At 50.7% G+C, this 24,833-nt stretch overlaps 1 protein-coding gene across 1 annotated transcript; it reads right to left on the bottom strand.

The window, feature by feature from the left end:
* Window positions 1-210: 210 nt before the first annotated feature.
* On the bottom strand, window positions 211-18,315 carry SNTA1 (syntrophin alpha 1). Its single transcript, XM_043988384.1, has 8 exons — window positions 17,920-18,315; window positions 15,336-15,521; window positions 9,096-9,279; window positions 6,690-6,900; window positions 6,373-6,503; window positions 5,250-5,446; window positions 4,882-5,069; window positions 211-961 (listed from the first exon to the last, which is right to left on the bottom strand). Exons 1-8 carry the CDS (start codon window positions 18,254-18,256, stop codon window positions 869-871), a joined length of 1,527 nt encoding a protein of 508 aa, XP_043844319.1. The 5' UTR covers window positions 18,257-18,315; the 3' UTR covers window positions 211-868.
* Window positions 18,316-24,833: the final 6,518 nt, after the last annotated feature.

Below are 24,833 nucleotides of genomic sequence, written 5' to 3' on the forward strand. Positions count from 1 at the left end.
TTGTGATCACAGCAGGGGAGGGCAGGGGGCTATTTCAGGGCCCCGGTCTAGCTCTGCTTCACCTCCCTCCAACCCCTCAACACAGACCATCTGAGGGCTTTAAGGAAGGTATTTCAGTCAGCAGCAGGATTGAGGACAGTCTCCCTGGTTCCCCAAGTGTGCCCTGGTAGCTTGTGGACAGAGAAAGACAAAAACAACATACAGCAGGACCATAGTGAAGTCGGCCTGTTTATTTCACCAAGAGAATGCAAAAATAAGAGAACACAAAAGGGGGAGAAAAGACTGAGGAAATAAGAAGTCTCTTCCCCCTTCTCCTTGGCCCAGGAAGGACTACATCTGGAGGAAGCCCAAGGGCCTCAACTGGGCACCGGGCTTCTCTCCCTCCATAAAAAGCTGTGACTCTGGGGGATGGGTCGGGTCAGGCCGAGGCATGTATCATTGCTTGTGTCCATGTGACCTGGCTATGCCAAATGCCAGCCTGTCCCCAGGAGGGCTCTCTGCTGCCTGGAGCTGGGAGCAGGCCTCCTTGTCCTCCCATCCTCCTGGCTCCTTCCTGGCCCTGACCATGAAAGTATCAAATAAGGAATGGCTTATTTGTACACAAAATATCACTCTGCAAGGCACTGGTGTGGGAACAGTCTCGGGGTCAGCTGCTCCTTCACAGGGTCACTGTGTCTCAGGAGGTCACACCCTGTAAGCCCTCATCCGACAGTGGTTTCTGGCAACCCCAGGCCGGCACCACCGATTTCCTGGCTCTGTTCTCTTGACGCTCTGCTCTCCTCTTCTCTTCCTGCCTTCTGTCAGTCAGTGAGCTGTGTGGGCCTCTCTTCCCGGGCTTTGTGGCCCCCAAGCTCCTACCCTGGAGCCCTTAGGCCAGCAGCCCCAGGCGGGTGACTTTGGCGGAAAGGAAGGAGTGGATGATGAAAACAATGGTTTTGGGGCAGGAGTGAAGGTCCAGCTGCTACAGAGGCCAAAGAAACACACATAAGAGTAAAGCCACCATCATAGGCTCCAGGCTTACCATCCCTATATTGAGGAAACGTATGCTAACACATACCCCCCCTTACCCCTACCAGCCCCCACCAGCAGGGACAGCACAAAGATATAGTCAATGGGCATGAGACCCAGGATGGGCATTCTACAAGAGCAGAGCTACCCCATAGAGGGGAGGAGGTCGAGTCCAAAGAAGCATAGATCTTTATCACTCAAAGGGCCTCAAAGGGCCTCCAAGGGCATTTACTTCACAGCCTCCCTAAACGGGATCATTCAGCCTCTACTCAAACATTTCCCAAGATGAGGAGCTCACTACTCCTCCCAGCTGGTCCCGTTGTTAGATAAAGAAAGTTCTTTCTCGAAATGTACCTCCCTCCCTCCCTCCCTCCCTTTCTTGGCAGAGATAGGAGAGTGGAATGGTGTGGAAGAGGTAGAAGAGATGGGTGTGGAATACCCCATATGCCATCAGACACAAGTGATGTGTTGGTTGGCTTGCTAAACTGCTCTTTTTTCATTCTTGTTTATTCTTTGTTACAAGGGGTGGCTTCTTGGGTAAGGGAGAGGGGAAGGATATCCTCGGAAACGAATGTCAAGTAAAAATAAAAAGATCTTTTTTTAAAAGTTGCAACATGGTTAATATGGAAATATATTTTGCATGACTTCACATGTATAATGGTACCATATTGCTTGCCTCCTCAATGGGTGGGAGAGGGGCAGAAGGGAAAGAACTGAGAGCTCAAAATTTTTAAAAATTAAAACATTTTCATTTTTTTTCAAAAAGAAAGCTAATTCTTCCCCATAATGAGCTGAATTTTGCCTTCTTGTAACTTCTCCCCATTGCTCCTAGTTCTACCCCCTGGGGCCAAGTAAAACAAATTCTTCTTCAGCATCCCAAACCAGCCGTGCTGATGCCTCTGAAGACAGCTATCATATTCCCTCTCTAAGTCTTTTTTCTAGGAGAAACCTCCCGGGTCCAGTGATTCTCATAAAATGGTCTTGCATTCCCTCCCTATCTCGGTTACTTTCTTCTTGGAATGTGCTCCAGCTTATCAATGTCCTAAAATGTGGGGCCCAGAATTGGAGGTAAGAGCAGAGGAGGAACCAAAGCATCTCCAACTCAAGCTGCCTAAAAATTGAGCTCATCAGCTCCCTGGGGGAGAGGGGGGGAAGCTCTGAGAGCCACACCTATTCCTCATGTCCCAACTACCCCATCACCCAGGCCCCAAACCTTTGCCTCCTGCCTCTTCACCCACAATCCAAGTTCCCCTGATTTTGCTTCCTCACTATCCCTCTCTTACATGCCTCTCTCTACTCACAGGGGCCACATCTTCCGACTCTCATCACCAACATCTATCCAGGTCTGCTGGTCTACCTGTTCTCCTAAATGGCCTCACTGCCTCTGCTCTCTTATCTTCTTATGTATGTATGTATGTATGTATGTGTATGTATGTATGTATGTATGTATGTATTTATTTATTTATTTATCGGGGCAATGGGGGTTAAGTGACTTGCCCAGGGTCAGGTACTCCTGAATCCAGGGCTGGTGCTTTAACCACTGCACCACCTAGCTGCCCCCTTCTCTTATCTTCTTCTTCTTCTTTTTAATAAAGCATTTATTTATTTATTTATTGTGAGGCAATTGGAGTTAAGTGACTTGCCTAGGGTCACACAGCTAGTAATTGTTAAGTGTCTGAGGCCCAATTTGAACTCAGGTCCTCCTGAATCTAGGGCTGGTGCTCTATCCACTTCGCCACCTAGCTGCCCCTTCTCTTATCTTCTAATCTATCCTTCATACAACTTCCAAAATAATCTCCGTAAAGCACCGGTCTGGCCACGTCTTTCAGAAACTTTCAGTGGCTAGCTCCCTTATTAAAGTCTCCACAATCTGAGTCCAAACTACCTATATAGGTTTATTTTACATTTCTCTGCCCAAATTGGATCCAGCTCTTTGCAGAGATGGCCTTATCCTATTTCTGTGCACAGGCTTAGGGTGCTCCTATACCAGAAATGGGCTCCCCTTCTCCCCTGGTCTATGCCTATTGACACTCTCTTCCTTCAAGGTTCAGCCTCACTATCAATTCCTCCCTAAAGACTTCTATGATCTCCCCTTCCCCACCCCACTCCCAGGCCTGCATCAAAGTCTTCTGTCCCTCCTGAAATGTTACTAGAACACTTTGCCTGAATTGAGCCATTACTATCCACTTTGATTCATAGTCAATATGGCATCCATAGTGGATAGGGTGTAGGAGTTGGGTTTAGAAAGAGCTGGGTTCTGGGGGCAGCTAGGTGGTGAAGTGGATAAAGTACCGGCCCTGGATTCAGGAGGAACTGAGTTCAAATCCAGCCTCAGACACCTGACACTTACTAGCTGTGTGACCCTGGGCAAGTCACTTAACCTTCATTGCCCAGCAAAAAAAAAGAAAGAAAGAAAAAAGAAAGAGCTGGGTTCAAATCCTGACTGAGACTTACTAACCCGGTGACTGGACAAGTCACCTAACCTCTCTACTGACATAATCCCAAAAATGTACAAGCTTTTATGTCTTCCATATCACACTGTTGGTTCATCCGAAGCTTGTACAAGTCCCTGAAGATTAGGGAGACCCATCTAAGTGCCCTTCATCTGGGCATTTAGTTAAAAGAGGAAACCCTAAGGAAAAACGACAAACTTTCCCAAGTAGCCCAGGCACACCTTTCAGAATCTGGGACCAAAGGGACACAGACCTTAGTGACTTAGAGCTTTGACGTCAACTTGCTAGTTCCACATTAAATAGGATTATAGATTTATAGCTGGAAGGGATTTTGGAGGCCAGAGAGTGCAACCTCCTCATTTTATAGATGAGAAAACTGAGGTAGAGAGAAGTTAAATAATGTTCCCATAGTCACAGAGCTAACCAATACCTGAGGCAGGATTCAAACTCAAGTCCAGCACTCTGTTCACTGTGGTACCTAGCTGCCTCCCAGGGTTACTGACAGAAGGTTCTCTTAAAGGTAAACACTTCAATATTAGCTCAATTCTTTAACTGCACACAATTCCCACTAGGATCAAATCCTCTAAATTACCAGGGGCTAGCTACACTGCCTTCTGAGCAAAGGCAGAGGAAGCCAGTGCCGGGAGGCCACCAGCAGAAGAATCCTTCTGTAGTGGCCCCCATCCTATCAGGCAATAGTTTATTTTGTTATCAGGATTCTCTGCCTGGGCCCAGTTCTGGGTGCACTCCTGTCAGACCCCATGGCCACCTTGTAGAAGAATGACCTTTGGGGCAGCTAGGTAGCACAGTGGATAGAGCACCAGCCTGGAGTCAGGAGTACCTGAGTTCAAATCCGGCCTCAGACACTTAACACTTACTAGCTGTGTGACCTTGGGCAAGTCATTTAACCCTATTTGCCTCAGTTTCCTTATATGTAGAATGAGATGGAGAAGGAAATGACAAAACACTCCAGTATCTCTGCCAAGAAAATCCTCAAAGAATGGGGTCAAGAAAAGTCAGACATAACTGAAACAACTGAACAACCAAAAAAAAAAAAAAGCCAGAATTTGAATTCAGGTCCTCCTGAGCCTTATCTGATTAATTTCTGTTCCCGAACCCACCAGCAGACATACAGTAGGTACCCAATAACTGTGTGATGCTGCTAATAAGGCTGCTAATACTCCAGGGCTGCCCTTCAGAGCTAGAGTCTAGCCAGATCTCCAGGTGGGATATGGGAATTGAAGAGGGACAAAGGAAACTCCAGGCAAGGTGATGCTGGGAAGCTAGCAGGCCTTGGGGAAGCAGCCTCAGGCACTCATCCCCTTCCCCTTTTGGTCTCCTCATACCAGCTCAGCAGCTCTTCCCTCCCATCAGCCTCCTCCCCTCTCCCTGCAATCCCCAGGATGTGGAGGCCACTCACGATCTCGCCCTCAGCTCCCCCAAAGTCCAAGAAGAGCAGGCTGGAGCCATCATCGGACGACATCTGCAGCTTCTCGAAGGGCTCCTGCAGCAACAGAGCCTTGGCCAGCCCTGGCTCCACTGCCCACAGGGTGAACCCCTTGTCGATGTGCACGGACAGGCTACAGGCTCGCCCATTCCATGTGCAGGCTGAGGGGAGGGGAGGGCAGGGGATGAAGAGGAGGCTGACCCCAGAGTCCGACCCCAGAGCTCAGCTCCAGCACAAAGGTCAGGACACATTCCTTGGCGCTCCCTGGCCCCAGAGGCTGCCCACCACATGACTCCCCAGGACACAGAGCCCTCTCCCTGGGCACCCTCTGGGGTTCTGACCTGTGGACACCTCCTGGACAACCTCCGCAGCGTTGTGGCAACCATCTACCAGCAGGCGGGTCCAGGTCGCCAACTCCCGGGGTGACTCCACGCTGAACAGGTGCGTCTCCACACCCTGATGAGTCCCCGAGCGCAGCGCGAAGGACAGCTCTGAGTCATAGAGAACAGAGCCCTTGGAAGGGCCTGAATGCACCAGCCTGGAAGCATTGAAGGTAAGAATAAGAATACACGACAACCCCCACCCCCACTTTTCTGCCTAGTCTGTCTGGGGCAAGGAAGGAATCCCGCTAGGCCCAACACAGCCACCAAGGGAGCTGAGATCTTGAGCCGGAAAGGCCATCTAGCCAACCCCCTGATTTTACAGATGAGCAAACTGAGACCCAGAGAGGTGAAGGGACTTGCCCAAGGTCACTCAGGTAGTAGAAGGATAAGAAACAGAATCTGAACCCAGATCTTCCTGGCTTTGAGTTCAGCTATCTTTCCACAACACTGCACTGCCACTGTGGAGGGGCCTTGGATTGGCTCATCCAACCCTGCCTCCATCACCTCTACCAGCCTCACCATTGCCTGTGTCCCTGCTCTGATGCCTGCTGGCCAGGGGCTGCCTATCTCTGTTGCCCTCCATGTTTCCTCCCCTCCTACAGTTCTGGATGACCTTAGCCAGGTCTCCCCATTCTCCAGTCTGAAGCGTCAGCATCTCAAACAATATGATCTTTGTGACAATGGCCAGATCCTGTCCCTGAACAGGGTGTATCTGCTGAATACTCCCATCCCTCGTCTGCATATTTTTTTCTTCAAAACTCTGCTTAAATAACACTGAATATGAAGCCTTTCCGGATCCCTCTAGCAGAAAGAGCCTGTCTCCCTCCCCCGAAAATTAATCTTATATTTCATATGTACATATTTTGTACACATTTATCAATATTCATGTTGTCTATCCCCATTAGAATGTAAGTTCCTTGAGGACAGGAACCGGTTCATCTTTGTCTCATCAGCACCCAGCATGGTAGACACTTCCTAAATTCTGGTTGGTTGATTGACTGCCTGGAGCTCTAAGCTTAGATAGGCAGAGCAGAAGGAGACAGGAGAGGGATGGGGCCCCAGGCCTGGGTGCATGAGGTACCTTGTGGCAATGAGCGGAGAGCTGCGGGCAGGCGTGTTGAGGGCATCTCGGTTCTGAGGGAGATTGCTATAGAACAAAAGGTCCTTCTCCGTCAGCACGGCCAGAACAGGCTCTGTCCCCCCACCTGGGAGCTATAGGACAGAGGGAAGAGCTCAGGGTGACTTGGGGGATAGGGCCCGGAAGGAAAAGGACAAAGGGGGGTGGGGAAGGGGATTAGCAAAGAGGAGAGGAAGCAGGATGAGGGGCCCAGGGGAAGGGAATGCCCTGCCTGAGCCAGGAGGGGACAGACCCCCGACCCCCAGCCTCACGCAGGCCACCTGCTCAGTTAGCCAGCCTATGCGCTTGATTTCCTTGCTCCCAGCAACACCTCCAGCCCCCGTGAGGAGGGCCCGCAGTTCATCCGTGACCCAGGGCACGAGGACACTGATGTTAGCCTGGATGGCAGCCAACCACGCCTGAGCACCGGCCTCGTCCTTGGCCCTCAGGAAGAGGATGTCACGACCATCTGCAGAACGCAGATCCAAATACCTGCAGACAGAGGTCAATGTGGGGACAGCGAGGTCATAGATCAGTAGCCCCGGCACTCACGTCCTCTACAACCCTCAAGAAAGCTGGACATTGCCATGTACTGAATACACATTGTGACATTGTGATACCACACCTCTGTACACACGCTGCCCCCACAGACACATGGAAGACGTGCAGAGTGAACTACAGCTACCAGTCACACATACCAGACATAGACCACCTCACACACAGCCCGTGTCAGATGCATCAATCATGCACATACACACGTTAGTACCACACCTGCTTGCATATGTCCGCAGTCATAAGAACTAATAATAGCTAACATTTATATAGTGCCCACTACGTGCCAGACACTATGCTAAATGCTTTACAAATGTTGTCTCATGATTTATCCTCACAACAATGAGAGATAGGTATTATTATCAGCCCTATTTCACAGATCAGAAACTGAGGCAAATAGAGGTTAAATGACTTGCCCAAGGTCACATAGGCAGTAAGTCTCTGAGGCTGGATTTGAACTCAGGTCTTCCTGACTCCAGGCCCAGTGCTCTATTCGCCGAGTCACCTAGCTGCCCCATGTCTCTAACATACATGGGCACCTACATGGGCCTACATTGGCTACTCTAAAATTGCCTAGGTCTCTCTAGAATTCAAAGGCGCTTCTTCCTTCCTTCCCACGGCCAAACAGGACATCCTGGGGACCCCTGAGCCCTCAGTTCACAGTCCTGGATGCTGCTTGTTTTCCAGTCTATGAAACTAGACTGGGCCTTGGCACCAGGCCGTGGGTAGGGCATAGAAGAGAATGAGCTAAGACCGTGCTTACACCGGGCCTGGGGGCCCCCCGGGCTCAGGCAAGGAAGGTCACATACACAAGGTTGGCCTGGTCCTTGAAGAAGCTCAAACAGTGTGACACAGGTTCAGAGAGGATAGTAGTCTGGGCAGACCAAACCTAGGTGGGCAGTAGCACTGGGAAGCAGGACCCCCGCCTGGGAACAAGGTGCCAGCCGGAGGGCTCTGATTTCCTTTGGGCCACTGAATGACCTAGCCAAGGGTAAGGCCCTCTCTCTAATGCTCAGCACCCTCTTCCTTATGAGGACAGCCCATGGCCTGCCTCCCACTAGACCACGAAGTCACTACCAGTGTCCCAGAGCTCTTGGGCTGTACACCCCCGGCAAGGTGCTCACCTCTCGGCTCCCTCAGTTTTTTCTGGCTGCCCCCAATGCCTGGAATGCGCTCCCTCCTCATGGCCACCTCCCGGCTTCCTTCAAGTCCCAGCGAACATCCGACCTTCTACAGAAACCCTTTCCCAACCTCTCTTAATTCTAGTGCCTTCTCTCTAGTGATTATTTCCAATGTATCTTGTATGTACCTTGTTTGTATGCACACTGTCTGCCCCCTTAGACTGTGAGGGCAGGGACTGTCTTTTGTCTTTCTTTGTATCATTGCTTCTTCTTTTTTTTTTTTAAAGTGAGGCAATTGGGGTTAAGTGACTTGCCCAGGGTCACACAGCTAGTAAGTGTTAAGTGTCTGAGGCCTGATTTGAACTCAGGTACTCCTAACTCCAGGGCCGGTGCTCTATCCACTGCCACCTAGCTACCCCTGTATCATTGCTTCTTAGCACAGTGCCACACATTTAATGCTTATTGTCCTACTGACTTACTGACCCCCTCCTAGGCTAACACAGCAGCTCAGGCCCGAGGCCTAGAGCCCCAGAACGTTAGAGCTGGAGAGACCTTAGAGATGATGTAAGAGATCAGGACACTGAAGCCCAGAGAGGGGACGGGACTTGGTCAAGCTCACACCACTGTTAGTTGAAGGAGTCCAGACTACAATCCAACTCTATTAGGCTAATACCTCCCTGGCCCCGACTGATCAGGGGAATGTCAGGTGTCCTCCTTAGCCATCTGATAATCCTGAAGACTAGCCCCGGTGCTGGCTCTTTTCTCTTCCTTCAGTCCCCAGCAACCCGCACTCACAATCATTCCATGTCAGCTCATGTCCAAGCCCCCTGGAGCTTGTCTTTACCTGCACTTAGCATCCACTGCCGCCCCCCCCCCCCCCACCGAGAGAGCCCAACCACAGCCATCCAATCTTTCCTGGGGCCCATCTTCACCTGCATTCAGCATCCACACCCCAGCAGAGCCCACCCTCTCTGGGGTTCAGGGTTCAAGTCCACCCTGGGGCCAGGTCCTCACCTGCGCTCAGCATCAGTGGGGATACACCTCCTCGAGACGTATGCCATCTTCAAGGAGACGTTTTTCCCCTCCTTGAGGTCCCGGGGGCACAGGGTCGGGGAGGAGGCAGCCGGTGACTCCCAGCTTACAGTAGCCCCTGATGAAGAGTTCTTGAAATATGGCGAAATCTCCTTCATGTACTTGACTGTCCAGGGGAGATGGTGATAAGGAGTCACACTCAGTTGGTGCACCAACATAGAGCTTCCCCACCTCTGGGTGCTCAGTTTCCAGGGCACCAAGTCTTACTCCAGCAGAATTGCTCTCAGTTTGACCCAGCCCAGCCTCAGTCACCACCCAAAGGCACAAGACTCTGCAGGGACCAATCCTACCCAAAGGGCAGGGGACAGGGAGACCCAGGTTCTAGTCCTAGCTCAGTTGCTTACTAGCTCTGTGACCTCACACAAGTCACTTTCCTTTTTTGAGACTGCTCCCTCTCTGTAAAATGAGGGTGTTGAGATCAAAGATGGAGAAACTGAGGCTCTTGAGGATTTAACATTTTCTCCTTAAAACCAAGACATTTATTTCTCCTGGTGTATGGCTTCTTGTCTTAAAAGTGAATCCTATGGGAGCAGCTAGGTGGCGCAGTGGATAAAGCACTGGCCCTGGATTCAGGAGGACATGAGTTCAAATCCGGTCTCAGACACTTGACACTTATTAGCTGTGTGACCCTGGGCAAGTCACTTAACCCTCATTGCCCTGCAAAACCAAAACAAAACAAAAAATGAATCCTGGTCTTAGCTGGCAAGCAAAGGGGAGGAAGGAGGGAGGGAGGGAGGGAGTCTGCATCTCTCTGAGAGAGTATCTGCTTCTGTGTGTGAGGATACGGCTGTGCATGTGTCTCCATGTCTGGCCATATCTGTGTGTCTTTTCTGGGCTTCAGTTTCTCCATCTGTAAAATGAGGTAACTGGACATTCTACAATCATATAAATCTCCAGATGAGAAATGAGGCCATTCAACAGTGCCTGCCCTGAAGGAGTGCTGTTTCACAGCCCTCGGGCCCCCTTTGCTAGGCTTACTGACCTCCTGGCCTTGACTCTGTGGTTGGTGCACATACCTGCAGGCAGGCTCTCCTATAGGCCAGACTTCTGGTTACTCCTAGAAGAAAATATCTAGTAGTGCCAATGAACAGGAGGAGAAGGTTCCAAAGAGAGGCCATGAGCCCTATTTGCCTCTTCCCTGGGTATGATCAACCCAAGGCTACAGAAAGCCTGTGCATATATGCCTGATGCTTGCATGAAATAGGCCTATGTCTTCTCTATATCTTCCCAAAGTACCTAGCCCATATTATGCCCATAGGAGATGGCCCAAAGTGATTCTGTTGACTGAGTAAACTTAAAGAGCTGAAGAAAAACAGAAAGCAGGCCACCCTAAGCCAGGCCATCCCTTCTCCCTAGGCACCCTCTGTGCCCCACACAGCCGTGATGGTACGGAGTGAGCAGAACAAGTTATAAATGGCTTTCAACCATCCCCAGAGCCGGGGTCTTGGGTTACACACATGCAGACCCCATGGACGTGTGCTCCTGGGCCTGAATGCCTCACTATAAAAAGACTTGGCTCTGAGCCTCCCTCCCCTCTCTCGTTTCTGCCTGAGTCATCATTGTTGGCAGCAAGGATGCCCCAGGGGCAGCTGATGGGCCCACCCTCAGAAGGGGCTGTGGTTGGGATCCTCTGCTGCCACAGCAGGGACAGGGAGGCTCCCAGGGAGTGTCCCCAGCCAAGGACTCCAGACCCACGGAGGCCAGGGTGAGTACATAGTTAGTTGCTGGATAACCCTATCAGTGCCTGATTTTACTGTCAAGCAGCACTATCCCTGGCCACCCCCAACACCAAACACTTCCCCAGGGACTCAGGATCTTTGAGGTGGATAGATGGGGCTTCTCCTTTGGCCCACATATGCTATAGCACAGTGGACATAGCACTGAGGCAGCCCCATTCCTAAGTCACCCCATGACATTATCACAAGCCCCTTGAAAAGAAGCTAACCGGGGGCAGCTAGGTGGCACAGTGGATAAAGCACCGGCCCTGGATTCAGGAGGACCTGAGTTCAAATCCGGCCTCAGACACTTGACACTTACTAGCTGTGTGACCCTGGGCAAGTCACTTAACCCCCATTGCCCTGAAAAAAAAAAAAGAAAAAGAAAAAGAAAGGAGAAGAAGCTAACCTCAGCCCGTGAAAGTCAAAGTAAAGAATTTCTGCCTTAGGCTTCCCTCTCAGTGGAGACTTAGAGGCCTGACCAATCTTTGGTTCCTAACCTTGGCCCAACAGGAAGAACACTCACCCCCCAAAAAGCTCCCTTGTGCTTGCAGAGTGGGCCCATCCCTACACACCTGCTTGCCTTCCTGCCAGTCTCAGACTCCTTCCGTCTCCAGGGGCACTTCACACGTTTTCAGGTCAGGGACCCTGATCCAAGGGCAATGAGCACCAAACCCCAGGGGTTCAGAGCACCTCAAAACCTGCTCACTTGAGAACCACTTTCTCCAAGAAGCCTTCCCTGACTGCTCTCGTCCACACCACTCTTCCTTACTTTCTCACCTCCTCTAGCAGAGCCTACTGCAGACAAGTGAATGCACATCCCCTCATGTGCTGCCTTAGGGCAGTCTGAGCCTCACATGTGAGACAGAGCCAAGCTGCGGACCATCTTTTCCACCTTCCTCATATCTCAGGCAGGACCAAAATTGACAGGCTGTGGGTACAAGGATTGAATCTCTTGGGGTTTGGCCTTAACCCAGTTCTTCCCATGACTTCATCTGCTGCTCTCTTCCAAGCTGGGCCTCGTTCCGATCCGAGTCTGAGGTCCCCTGTGGTGTGAACACTTTCTGGAGACTTGGGCCTTTACTAGAGGACCCCATTTGCATGGTAGCTGTGGGAATTAAGAGAGATGGGTGCGAAGTCTGCATTGCTTCCTCTCCTACATCCCTGACTTCATAGAATACCCTCATACTCTATGCTAAGTACCCTGAAGTGACTGAATGAGGATGCTAGCAGATAGAACCCACATTTTCTATATTAAAAAACAAATAAGGGGCAGCTAGGTGGCACAGTGGATAAAGCTCCAGCCCTGAATCCAGGAGGACCTCAGTTCAAATCCAGCCTCAGACACTTGACACTTACTAGCTATGTGACCCTGGGCAAGTCACTTAACCCTCATTGCCCAGCAAAGGGAGAAAAAAAAACAAATGAAGGGGGCTGCTAGGTGGCGAAGTGGACACTTACTAGCTGTGTGACCCTGGGCAAGTCACTTAACCCTCACTGCCCCGCAAAAAAAAAAATTAAACAGAAAAAAACAAATAAAGAGAGAAAAGAATTCAGGACTAGGCAGGGCAGGGCCGGGCAGGGGGTAGAACAGATTACAAGAGAGGTAAAGAACCTTCCAGTGCCCAGGAACAGGGGAGGAGCAAGGGCAGCCAAGTTGGGGAGGCAGGAGAACACCCCCTTCTCTACTTGCCCTGTGGTGCCAGGCCATGCTTCCTCTGAAGGGACTTTGCAGCTCATGGTCCACACCTGCATAACCCAGGCCCACGTCACCAAATGAACAGGGGACCAGAATACAAGGATTAAGATAACAGAATCCTAGAGGGACCTTGGAAAGCATCTAATCCAGTCTCTTTGTTTTCAGATGAGGACACAGGCTTGGAGAGGTGAAGTGACTTATCCAGTGTCACAAGGGGCAAGAGAATACCACAGATCCATGCCTGGGGATGCTGGGTGCCCAAGAGGCCATGGAAACACCAGCCTCGGTGCCCCAAATGGCTCTACCTTGCCTAGGCTGAGCTCTAACTCGTTCTCAGAACAATAGCTCCAATAAGGAATGGGAGGCAGAGCTGGGGGAAAGAATCTCTCTCTTGTTTAGGTAGGAGACTTTAGGCATGGCTGGCCTGAGTCTAGGCACAGTTGGCATTCAGCACATTTTTGGACTTACTGAGGAACAGTCACCTTGACTTCAGGACCACGAAGGCTTGAGGCCCACGGCCACTTCTGATGGAAGACTGGTTGAGGGGGGAGAGGATTACACTGGCTTCATTCAGTACCCCCTGGCACCTCAATTTGCTAAATAGTGTGAGCTCCTAGTGGTCCAGTCCAGAGCCCGGGAGGCCAGAGCTCAAGGCGCATCCTTCCTAGGCCTGAGCCCTGCCTCTCTTCCCCCAAATGCTCTGTGGGTGCACACACTGTTCAGTGTTCCCTAACTGCCACCCAAAGGTTAGTCAGACCGCAGTGGGGGTGGGTCTCAGGGCACAGAACATTTATAACTAAGGAATGTTGGCGGCGGTCCAACGTGTCGGCTCTGAAACCACCAGCCATGGCCTCATTCGCCTAGGCATTTCCTGGCTTTGCCACATTTTGGGGGCTGCCCTCTGTCTTCTCTGGTGCTGGGAATGGAATGGCATCTTCCTCAAAGCCTGCCACCCCCAGAGGGCTCTCTGGACAAAGAAAACTCTCTACTTCCTCTTTGGACCCAGGACTGGGTGGTTCCCATCCTATTAAGTAGTCACTCACAGCTCCTTCCATGGTGCAGGTCCAGCAAATGAGCCAACCAGACCAAGGGTACTGATTAAACAGAGGGAGACTATGAGCTTTGAAGCATCTACAGGGAGGTCTGGCCTGGCTCTACAGGGTAGTAAAGGTGGGATGTACACACACACACACACACACACACACACACACCCTGCTCAGGGTGGTCACGTTCACACCACAGACCCATCATCTTGTCGGCCTAAGGATCTTAGATTCTAAGATTTCTGCACACACTGCAGTCCAGGCATTCCACACCCTCCTAGGCCTGAATACAGTGCCAGGCTGCCCACTCCTCCCATCTGCCCTTGTCTTTTGAGAACAGGCATTGGAAAATTCTGGGAGTCAAAGCTGGGGGCCACAGGACAGGCTGACTCACCTGGCAACCTGCCCCGATGGGAGGGATCAGCAAGTGCCCATGGAGATAGGGCTGAGCACCAGGGAGTAAGAGACAGGAGAGGTGGGAGAGTGGGGCAGGGAGCCGGTATTACTGGATCAGAGGGGCACACTCCCATATTAGGATAAGGATTGGCTAGTCCAAAGCAAGTCCAGGGTCAGCAGTCTTCCAAGCAGAACCCCTTACTCCCCATATTTCCCATGGGCATGAGATAACACCCTATAACTCTCAACAATAGCCCCTTCACCCTAGCAGGCCCAGCCGAGCCTGCTTCCAATCTTGCATACTCCACAGGAAGGAGGAGAACCCAAGAAGATATGAGCAAAAGAGGACCCACAAGAATGACATGATTCCCTAAGACCACTCAGGTGAGAAGAAGCTACCAGATCTGAAACAAAAAAGGCTAAATCATGGCCAAAGCTTCAGGTCCTGCCCCAACCAGCCATTTTCTCTGCCTCTCAGGCCTCACCCAAAGTCTCTTTATCTATCTTGGGATATGTTACCCCCACCATACCCGAATCCTGAGAGCACTTGGTCCTGTCTACTCACCCCCACAGGTTTCCTTAGGGTTGTGGTTTCTCTAAGGGAATCTAAGAGAACAGGACTAGGCCTTAGATACAGCCTTAACTGTTTGGCTACTTGATGGAAGATTAGCTTCCTAAAGTCAGACAGAACAGAGATAGGAAGCTGTAGGTTTCCAGCTATCAGCCCTTAGTACTGTTGAGAAAACAGCAGGTAAGTGGGGGAGGTATGTTGGAGCCACAAAACACCTCCCAGACTTTACAGAGGTAGGAAGCCCAGTGGGCCCGGCTCCCTGCTTCTCCCATGGGCACTGCTTACACTTCCTGATTCCTTGGATCAAAGGATCCCTGCTTGCAGCTTCAAGCCCCATTCTAAGACTTAGAATAATAGAATGTCCCAGCTGGAGGGCCTCAGAGACCACTGAATTCAATCCCTTTATTTTACAGACAGGGAAACTGTAATGAAGAAAGGACATGCCCAACATACGATCAGTTGAATGCAGAGCTGAGACCAGAACCCAAGACCCTAAGCTCCCAGCCCTGGGTCTCCAATCTCTTGGTTTCTAAAAACAGAAACCAAGGGAAACATTTAAATGTTAAAAGCATGTGTTTTTTCAGGAATAAATGCAGCCAATTCAACCCCAAACCTTGAGATCCTAGAATAACTTTCCCAGGTCTTGGGTGAGGAGAGGGTATGGGATGTCTAGGGGTGAGCAATAGGGCTGTCCCCTCCACAACCTCCCCTTACCAACCCTGTCCTCCCGCTCCTTACCCTCCAGAACCACCTCCTTGCCAGTTCTCTTGAGCACCTGCACTGCCTCATCATGAGTGGCTGTAGACAGGTCTCCACCATTCACTGACAGGATAGCATCGCCCACAAACAGAGCCTCTGTCTGGTCAGCTGCCAGCCCTTTAAAGATCTTGGAGATGAGAATGGGCATCTTGTTCTCTCGGCCACCTGAGGATACATACCAGACACGTTCACATGTAGGCACACACTAGAGATAAGGAAACAGGAACAAATGTCAGGGAATCGAGGTAACGGGTATTAAATAAGTACCTACTAGCACTATGCATAGGAAAAGCATGGGCAGGAAGACCCTAGAAATGAAACTAGAAACCATTAGAACCTCAGAGGTCATCGGTCCAAGGCTCTCCTTTTATAAAGGGAGAGGCTGAGACTGGAAAGGGGAAGTGACCTGCTCAAGGTCACACAGTAAATTAAGGGTAGAACTGAGACTATAACCCAGGTCTCCTGACTCCCAGGTCCAATACTCATTCTGCTGTAACAGTTGCCTCCCCATTTTATGAATTGGCAGGTTGTGGACTAGGAAGAGGAAGGCATTTATCACACCCCTAGAGAATACATTAGACTCAAAAGACATATTTAGGAGAGAGGATATGTGTGGTTGGGGTGGGGGGAGTGGCCTTAGCTAAGAGGCCTTCTGGCCTTTGGACCCTGAGACTTTCTTGGTCAGAGGAATCCCTCCCAAACTCCCAGACCTGGAGGGATAGTGCCTACTTCATAAGCAAGCTGTTCTCCAAAGCAAAAAGCAAAGAATGGAAATAAGTAGAGCTTGGAGCACAGCATTAGCTGAGGTTGTCCTGATCCTTCAACAGCCAACTTCCAAACCAGGTTCAGGAGATATGACTTCCCCTGACAAGGCTGGAAGAACCCATCCCACTATAGATATTGGGTCCTTCCCACTTGGAAAGGGCAGGGCTCTGTTCTCAATGAAGACCTAGCTGCCCACCTGGGCCAACTCTGTAGGGAAAGGTGAGGGAGGTCTCAAATGGCCTTCCCAGAAAGTTCAAGGGACATCTTGACCCAGCAAAGGTGCAGGAGGATTATGGGGTCCTAAAGAGAGCTGTGGGCTGAGGGTCAGGAGACCTGGGTCCTAGTCTTTGCTATTAATTTTCTGTGTGACCTGGGACAATTCACTCCCCTCTCTTCCTTCTCCACAAAATGATCAATAGTTGGCGTGAGGTCTTTGCTGCATTCAATACTCTATGATGGGAAATTCTATTCTATGACGAGAGAGCATTCTATCCTGCCATTCACCTACCAGTTTGGAAGAGGGGGCCCCTTTCCAACAATACTCTACCTCTACCTCTACTAATGGCCCTTACTGCTCATACCTGGGGAAATTTTGTCTCCTCTATGTCACAAAAACCAGCTGTGACCAGAGATGTCCTAGCATAGCACTGGGACCATGAACAATTTCCTCTGGGAATTGTTTCCCTAAGCAGAGCCAAGAGCACCCACATAGCTCTGAGAGAGAAATTAGAAGAAAAAGTCAAAGAAAAGAGAAACAGGAGAAAGACAGGAAAGTTGGAAAAACAAGAGAAGGGGAGAGATTAGGGGAGATGAAGAAGCTAGGAGGCTTGAGGTGGGTGGGAACGTGGAATGACACCCCCCCCCCCATAATGGTGCTGAGATATTAGCCTAGAAGTCAGACCTTGCCTTTATGGAAAGATGAAGGGCAAGGCAGATGGAGATGACAGCAGTGCTGGTCTTGGAGCTATGAGCCCTGGGTTCCAATCCTGTCTCTGATACTTCCTAACAAGCCATTTGACTTTACTGAGGTTTCTTTCCATGTAAAATGGTGGAGAACCTACTTCACAGGGTGGTTTTAAGATTCCAGTGAGATATTGTATGGAAAGGCTTTGTAAGCTTAAAAGCTTACAAACATAAGCAGAGCATCTCTGTGAGTATAAAGGTGGGAGGGTCAAGGAGTGCTATGTACTGGGGAACAAGCTCAGGGAACTAGCTAGCAGAGCAGAGGGCAGAGGGAGTCCTGCCTCTCTTGCAGACAGGGCCAACAGGCTGGGCAGGAGAGTTTAGACTACAGGAGACAAGTACTGCTCTGTGGGGCTTCCATGGCGCTCCCAGAGACTCGGACTAGGAAGCAATGAGGCTACTATCGGAGCCAGGCTCCCAGCCAGTGCCCAGACTGGGCAGCTCTGCTCAGGGAGGCCCTGCCCACCAGCTCAGCCTGCCAGGCCCCGCTGTCCCGTGAAGTTTGCCGAGCGAGAAACTGGGTAAGAACTTGCAGTTGTCTCCATGTGGCCTGATCGTGATCTTCAAGGGCCTGATCGGCTCCCACCGCGGTCACCCTCCCGCAAATTCGGCACCTACTCAGGGGCCCCGACAGTCAGACAGTCAATCAGATAGACAGACACGGCAGTCCAGGGCAATGCGCCAGGGCGCAGAGCACCCCTCACCCCTCTCGTCCTCATCGCTCTCCCATCCTCGGCTCCCTCACCTCCGGCCGGGCTCGGCTGCCCTCCCCACGTCCCCCCGCCGTCCCTGCGATTCCGCCCTGTCCCCCTGCCCGTGCCCCCCGGGCCGCTACCTTTGATGCTGATGCCCAGCCCGCCCGCCTCTTGCTTCACCACGCGCACGGTTCGCTTCTGGTTGAGCAGCGCATGGGGCAGCGGCGGCGTTGGGGGCGCCCCAGGGGCTGCGGGCGCCCCGGGATCCGCGCCGTTGAGCTGGGGCAAGGACGCGGACGCAGGCTCCGAGCCCGGCCCGGAGCCCGGCTCCGGCTCGCCGCTAGCCGGCGCGGCGCTCACCGTCACCACGTCCGCTGCCAGGCTGACCAAGACCCGCAGCCAGGGCCCGGGCCCCGCGCTGCCCGGAGCGCGCAGTTCCAGCAGCCCGCTCTTCGGGGAGCGCCTACCCGCCGCCATCTTCGGAGCCAGGGAGCCAGAGAGCCAGGGAGCCAGCGAACAAGCGAGCGGCCAGCGAGCGCTCCGGCCCCCTCCCCGCCCCTCCCCGCCCCCTTCCTACCCTCCCTCCCCGCCCTGCCGGCGGCCCGGGGGCACCGTTGGGGAGCTTAAGAGCGCGGGCACCGGGCACCGGGCCGGCTGCAACCCCGCCCCTCGCCCCCCTGGCCCGGAGAGAGAGGGATCCCGGTCACCCCTTTCCCTCCCTTCCACCGGATCCCCGTCCCAGATCCCAGGACTGGACGGGACGGGTTCTCCTGGCGTTCATCTGCACCGGCTCCGGGTTTGGTGCTGGAGGAAGCGCTTGGATGCCCCACTGAAAAGAGGAGCAGTGGACTGAGCTCCACCCTCAGATAAATGCAGGCAAAACGGAGACCACCCCCTTTGGAAGCCCTCTTCCCAGCCTGCTCCCTAATTTTACACATCAAGAGACTGAGGATTAGAGAGGGGAGATGATCTTGGCCAAGGTCACAGCGTTAATGGCAGAACAGGATGATGGATGAAAGGCTAGGTCTGACCATGGACCGGGCTATCCCGCGCTCAAGTTTTGCTGGCTCCCCGTGGTCCTCTAGGATAAACTAGAAATTCCTCCATTTGGAATCTAAAGCCCTTCACAGCCTGACTCCAGCCTATCTTTTTAGATCTATTACTCCTCCCACCCTCCCATTCGGAAAACACCGCGTCTTCAACCAAACTGGCCTGCTTGCTACCTATATACCAAGGGGATACATCAACATTCCATCCAGCATCTCTGTGCCTTTTCCCAAGCTTTACCCTATGCCCAGAATTCTCTGTCCTCACTTTTCTTGATTCCAAACTCAGGACTCTTTCCACCTTGACCTCCATCAGTCATAGACTGCTCCCCCTGGAGGAAGGTTGGTGGCCTAGATATTTGACTGTGATTGTGAGAGGGGGCTTAGTCTACCCTAGGGCTGGATTCAGCAAGTAAAGGGCTCTGAGAGCCCTCCTGATAGCTGAGTTCTCTTTTAAAAACCTGCCCTACACTCCCCTAGGCCTGTCCAACTCAGAAATAGGAGTCACTAATCCATACATGAGGAAACCGAGAGGGCTGCTTAGTGGCAGTTTTTAAATGGAATGAAAATATATATATATATAAATTTCTTGGTTAAAATTTTCCCAATTACAGGTTTTTTTGGGGGGGGGGTGAGGCAATTGGGGTTAAATGACTTGCCCAGGGTCACACAGCTAGTAAGTGTTGAATGTCTGAGTCTGGATTTGAACTCAGATCCTCCTGACTCCAGGTCTAGTGCTCTATCCACTGCGCCACCTAACTGCGCCTCCCAATTACATTTTTTTTTTGGTGGGGCAATGGGGGTTAAGTGACTTGCCCAGGGTCACACAGCTAGTAAGTGTCAAGTGTCTGAGGCCGGATTTGAACTCAGGTACTCCTGAATCCAGGGCCAGTGCTCTGTCCACTGCGCCACCTAGCCGCCCCTCTCCCAATTACATTTTAATCTGGTTCCAGCCACTCAGGAGTGTTTTGTCTGCTTCCAACATAAGGCTTCAAAGGAATATAAATTCATAAATTTTTTATTGTGAGGTACCTTAGACAGGTCATCTAATTCAATCCCTTCATTTTACCTGTAAGGAAACTGAGACATACAGGTTAAGTGACTTGCTCAAGGTCATGCAAGAAGTGTGTGGCGTGGATGTGTCAGACAGAATCACAGGGCAGATGGGCTTTAATCTCAGAAGTGGGTAGGGGGTGATCTGCTTAATATATTGGTAACAGCTTTATGTGGCATCAATAGCCTTGAAAATCCTCACTGGGGGGAAGGGACTGGTCTTCTGTCCTATCTAAGGACCGCCCTGGCACCTCCTCTTGTTATCACTTCCCACCTAGTCCTTTGGGACTTTTGCCTTCCTCCCTGCAGTCAGGGGCAATAGTTTCCCCAGCCACAGGCTAGACCAACTCCTGCTGAAAAGATTTCAACACAGCACTGCCATCCTCTCCACACAGAGTTTCTGCCCTTGTTCCAAATCTCTTTTCTATCCTAGCATCCTCGGTTGGGGCAGAAAGCCCCAGGAAATTTAGAATTTTAGATGTCCAACTGCCTTTCAGATATCTCAATATGTCCAAAACAAAGCTCATTATTTTCCCTTCTAAACCTTCTCCCCATTCCTACCTTCCCCATTACTGTAGGGGGCAACACCATCCTTCCAATCCCTCAGGTTCACAACCTCGGAGTCATCCTGGATTCTTCACTATTACTCATCTTCTCTCTCTTTCCACACCCATATCAAAGCTGTTGCCAAGGCTTGTTGATTTTACCTTTGCCATATCTCTCAAATAAGCCCCCTTTCTCTCCACTCATCACCTCATGTATGGATTATTGCTTTGGACAGCTGGTGGGTTTGCCTTCTTCAAGTTTCTCCCCACTCCAATCCCTCCTCTATTCAGTCATTAAAGTGATTTTCCTAAAGTGCAAGTCTGATCATACTCAATAAACTCCACCAACTCACTATTGTTTCCAGGATCAAATGCAAAATGCTCTGTTTGGCATTCAAAGCTCTTCATAACCTAGCTCCCCTCTGCCTTTCCAGTTTTCTTATATCTTAATTCCTTCCTTGTACTCTCTGGTCTAGTGACACTGTTCCACAAACAAGACATGACATTTCCGGCTTGTCCCCCATACCTGGAATGCCCTCCCTCCCCTGCTCCGACTACTACCCTCCCTCACTTCCTTTAAGTCCCAACTAAAATCCCACCTTCTGTAGGAAGCCTTCCCCAATATCTTTCTTTTTCCCCAGGGTAATGAGGATTAAGTGCCTTGCCCAGGGTCCCATAGTGTCAAATGTCTGAGGCTGGATTTGAACTCAGGTCCTCCTGAATCCAGGGCTGGTGCTTTATCCACTGCGCCACCTAGCTGCCCCCTCCTTAATATCTCAATTCTGGTGCTTTCCCTCTATTCATCATGTTCTACTTATATATGTATATAGCTTATATATGTGTTTGCAGGTTGGCTCCTCCATTATTTTGTGAGCTTCCTGAGGGCAGGGACTGTCTTTTGCCTTTTTGTACCCTGGCACTTAACATAGTGCCTGGCCCATAGTAGATACTTAATAAATGTTAATAAATGAATGAATGCAGAGCTAGAAGGCCCTCAGAGATATCATTTAGTTAAATCTTCTTTTACATATGAGGAAACTGAGACTCAAGGAAGTTGTGACTTGCCCAAAGTCTGCCAGTCAACAAGCTTTTTTTTAAAGTACTTATTATGTGCCAAGGACTGTGCTAAGAGGATATACAAGAAAAGGCAAAATGTGTCCTTGCCCATAAGGAATATACAAACATTCTAAAGGAGCAATGTGCTTCCCCAGACCCATCCATAAATGGATCCATGCAGTAGCTCCTGGGGCCATCACCTCTACTCTCTCCCTGCCAGTAGCCTGGTAAAATCTAGATTCTCCCCCAAGTCCCTCTGCTTTTGCCTTTATCTTGCAGGAGAACAGAGCCTCTACCCCACTTCCCAGGCTGCTCCATATCAGGCTCCCAGGCATGCATCCACTTCTACTATTAGAATGTAAGATCCTGGGGCAGCTGGGGCAGCTGGGTGGTACAGTAGATGGAGCGCCAGCCCTGGAGTCAGGAGTGCCTGAGTTCAGATCCGGCCTCGGACGCTTGACACTTGCTGGCTGTGTGACCCTGGGCAGGTCACTTAACCCCAATTGCCTCACTAAAAAAAAAGATCCTAGGGCAGCTAGGTGGCTCAGTGGATAAAGCACCAGCCCTGGATTGAGGAAGACCTGAGTTCAAATCTGACCTCAGACACTTGACACTAGCTGTGTGACCCTGGGCAAGTCACTTAACCCTCATTGCCCCACACACAAAAAAAAAAGAATATAAGATCCTTATGGGCAAGTGGCCAGCAGAACGGCGCAGAGCCTGTCCCACAGTATGGCTTACTGAATGCTTTAACTATCTAATGGAATATCACCACAGGCAGACAGTGAAGAGCAGAGTTAGGATTTGAACCTGGTTCTCTTCCAAAGTCAAGCCTCCTCTTCTCCACCGCTTAGGCATGTGTACCCCATTGCTTACTGAATAAAGTCCAAACCCCTTCTCTTGGCCCTGAATCACCCACCTCGCTACTTGTCAGCCTTATTTCCTGATGACCTTCTCCATTCATTCTTCACTATAGCCAAGCGATATGACTCACTATGCTTTATATGTCTCATCCTTTCCTTTTTGTCTTTGCTCATGCCATTCCCCTAGCTTCAGATGCCCTCCTCCTCCCTTTCCACCTGTGGAATTCCTACCCTTCTCCCTGAAGTATCCCTTGATGGCCCTAGCTGAAAGTAATTTCTCCTTCACCTGATCTCATAGCATTTTCTACTCCTATGCACTCGGGATCATAGGGTTTATTGCCTCCTAATCTGTTTTATAATTATCCCTGGCTATGTTTTAACTCTCTTGTGTGAGCTGCCTGCCCCCTGGAAGGCCCTTTGGCATTCATTTTAAAAAACTGGCTCAGCTTCGATAGGAATCCAGAGGCGACTGTGACAGGTGGCCACTGATCTCTGAGGCAGCTCAGGCAGGGCCCATCCAAGCCCAAGTAGAGGCACATTTGAGCGATTGTACTGATATGGAGAGAAAATGGAGAGAGCTAGAAAACGCCTTCCTGGTGCCCTCCCTCCTGTCCCAAAGCACACATATATCGGGTACCTTCTGGAGACAATGTCAACCCCTTTTTTGGGAAGACTCCACAGCGGGACTTTCAGATCCCATAGAAAGGACCCACCTCTCCCACGACAGCAGTCAGGCAGGCCCCAAATTCAGAGACTGGCTTGATGACCTGGAACTGAGAGACACTCCCTGGGCACTTTGACTGCCATAAGTCAAAAAGACCTGGTATGAGTCAAGTGGAAGGGTTGGTATATTCATGGTGCCAGCTGTTATGGCCACCTGGGCTGGGTCCCTTGGATAATCTGTGAGGCATCATGGTGCATTGGGAAGAACTCTGGACTGAGAATCTAGGGTCTAGGGCTTAAGTCCTGACTCTCTCACTCGATATCAAAGAGCCTGGGGGTGGGGGGGGGGCCTCTTGAGCCTCAATGTAAATGATTGTTACCGGAGGGGGTAGGGGTGAGGGTGGGGATGAGATGGGGCAGTGAGGCCTGAAAGGGGTGGATCCAAGGCCAGGGCTCACATTCCCCTCCCCTTTTCCTTTCCCGCCAAAGTCACTGCCTCCCCTGCAGCTAATCCAACCGTTTTCCCAGGCCCCAAACTCAAGAGCTGGGTCCTTGAAAGTCTCCCCACGTTCCCCTGAGGAAAGGACTTAATGAGAGTCTGGGCACCGAGTACAACCTTTGAGCCCCTTCTGTCCCTGAGGACCCATTGTCTTTCTATTAGCAGAGCAGAGAAAATAAAAGTGAGAGGAACTCAGAAAGGGGCCATGCCAGGCACAAGAACAGAGCTGTCAGAGTGAGGGAATGAGTGTGTGAAAGGTTGTGTGGGTATATACTTCACTCCGTGTGTGTGTGTGTGTGAGCATGAGTGTATGTGTGATTGCCTGTAAGTTCTAGGACGTATATGTGGCCATGTGTCTGCTTGTGCCACTAGGAGTCTGGTGGGTTGGAAAAAGCTGCTGACATGGGCAAGCCTGGATTTCTTTTCTGTTAAGTAGGGCTGCCCAGGCCTGGCCCCCCAGATCCCAGAGGAACAAAGCAGTCCTCACTGATGCTCAGCAGCCCCTGTCTTGCCCTGCTGGACCATTAGGTCCCAATCCATATGCCAATCTTCAGATTTTCTTCCCTTACCAAGGAAGGGGTACCACGAAGTGTCCTTCAAATCCAGCATTCATCCATTTCCAAATGGAAACTAAAGGACCTCAAAACTCTTTAAATCAGGGATTCTTAAAATCTTAACGGTCAATCAGGAATCCACAGTTAAGATTTTTAAGGGGTCTATAAACCTGGATGGGAAAAAAGTTACATCTTTCTTTTCACTAACCTCTAACTGAAACTCAATTATTTAAATATATATTTTTAAATGGGTCTATATATAAGCTTCACCAGCTTGCCACTGAGATCTATGATACAAAAAAGGTTAAGAACCCCAGCTTAAAAGAAATAAGGTGGGGGGGGGGCGCAGCTAGGTGAAGAAGTGGATAAAGCACCAGCTCTGGATTTAGGAGGACCTGAGTTCAAATCCAACTTCAGACACTTGACACTTACTAGCTGTGTGACCCTGGGCAAGTCACTTAACTCTCAATGCCCTGCAAAAACAAAAACAAACAACAAACAACAACAAAAAAAGAAGTAAGGTTTATTGTGTTTTCCCCTCTCTCCCTACCTGACTAAGGCTAAGTAAATGTTCCTTCTCTTTGTCCATGAGCGGAGAAGCACCTCAGCTCTAATGCTTAAAGCCAGGCCAGTCAGAATCACCAGAGCCAGGGCTGCCCCTGTGCCAGGTTACACAGGACAAACACATCCTGGTGGGACAAATGATTAGATGGTTAAAGATAGTAAGAGCAAGGATGTGTATAGGAGATCCCACACCAGCCAACAGCCACGGAGG

This window comes from Dromiciops gliroides, chromosome 2, assembly GCF_019393635.1.
Source record: "Dromiciops gliroides isolate mDroGli1 chromosome 2, mDroGli1.pri, whole genome shotgun sequence".
Taxonomy (NCBI): domain Eukaryota; kingdom Metazoa; phylum Chordata; class Mammalia; order Microbiotheria; family Microbiotheriidae; genus Dromiciops; species Dromiciops gliroides.

Coding starts and splice junctions, on each gene's coding strand:
- SNTA1 (XM_043988384.1), bottom strand. CDS start 18,256: ATGGCGGCGGGTAGGCGCTCCCCGAAGAGCGGGCTGCTGGAACTGCGC. Junction 6,901..9,095: donor CCCACTGATGCTGAGCGCAG/GTGAGGACCTGG, acceptor CTCTGTCTGCAG/GTATTTGGATCTGCGTTCTG. Junction 962..4,881: donor GGGGAGCTGAGGGCGAGATC/GTGAGTGGCCTC, acceptor TGGCCTCTGTAG/CAGCTGGACCTTCACTCCTG.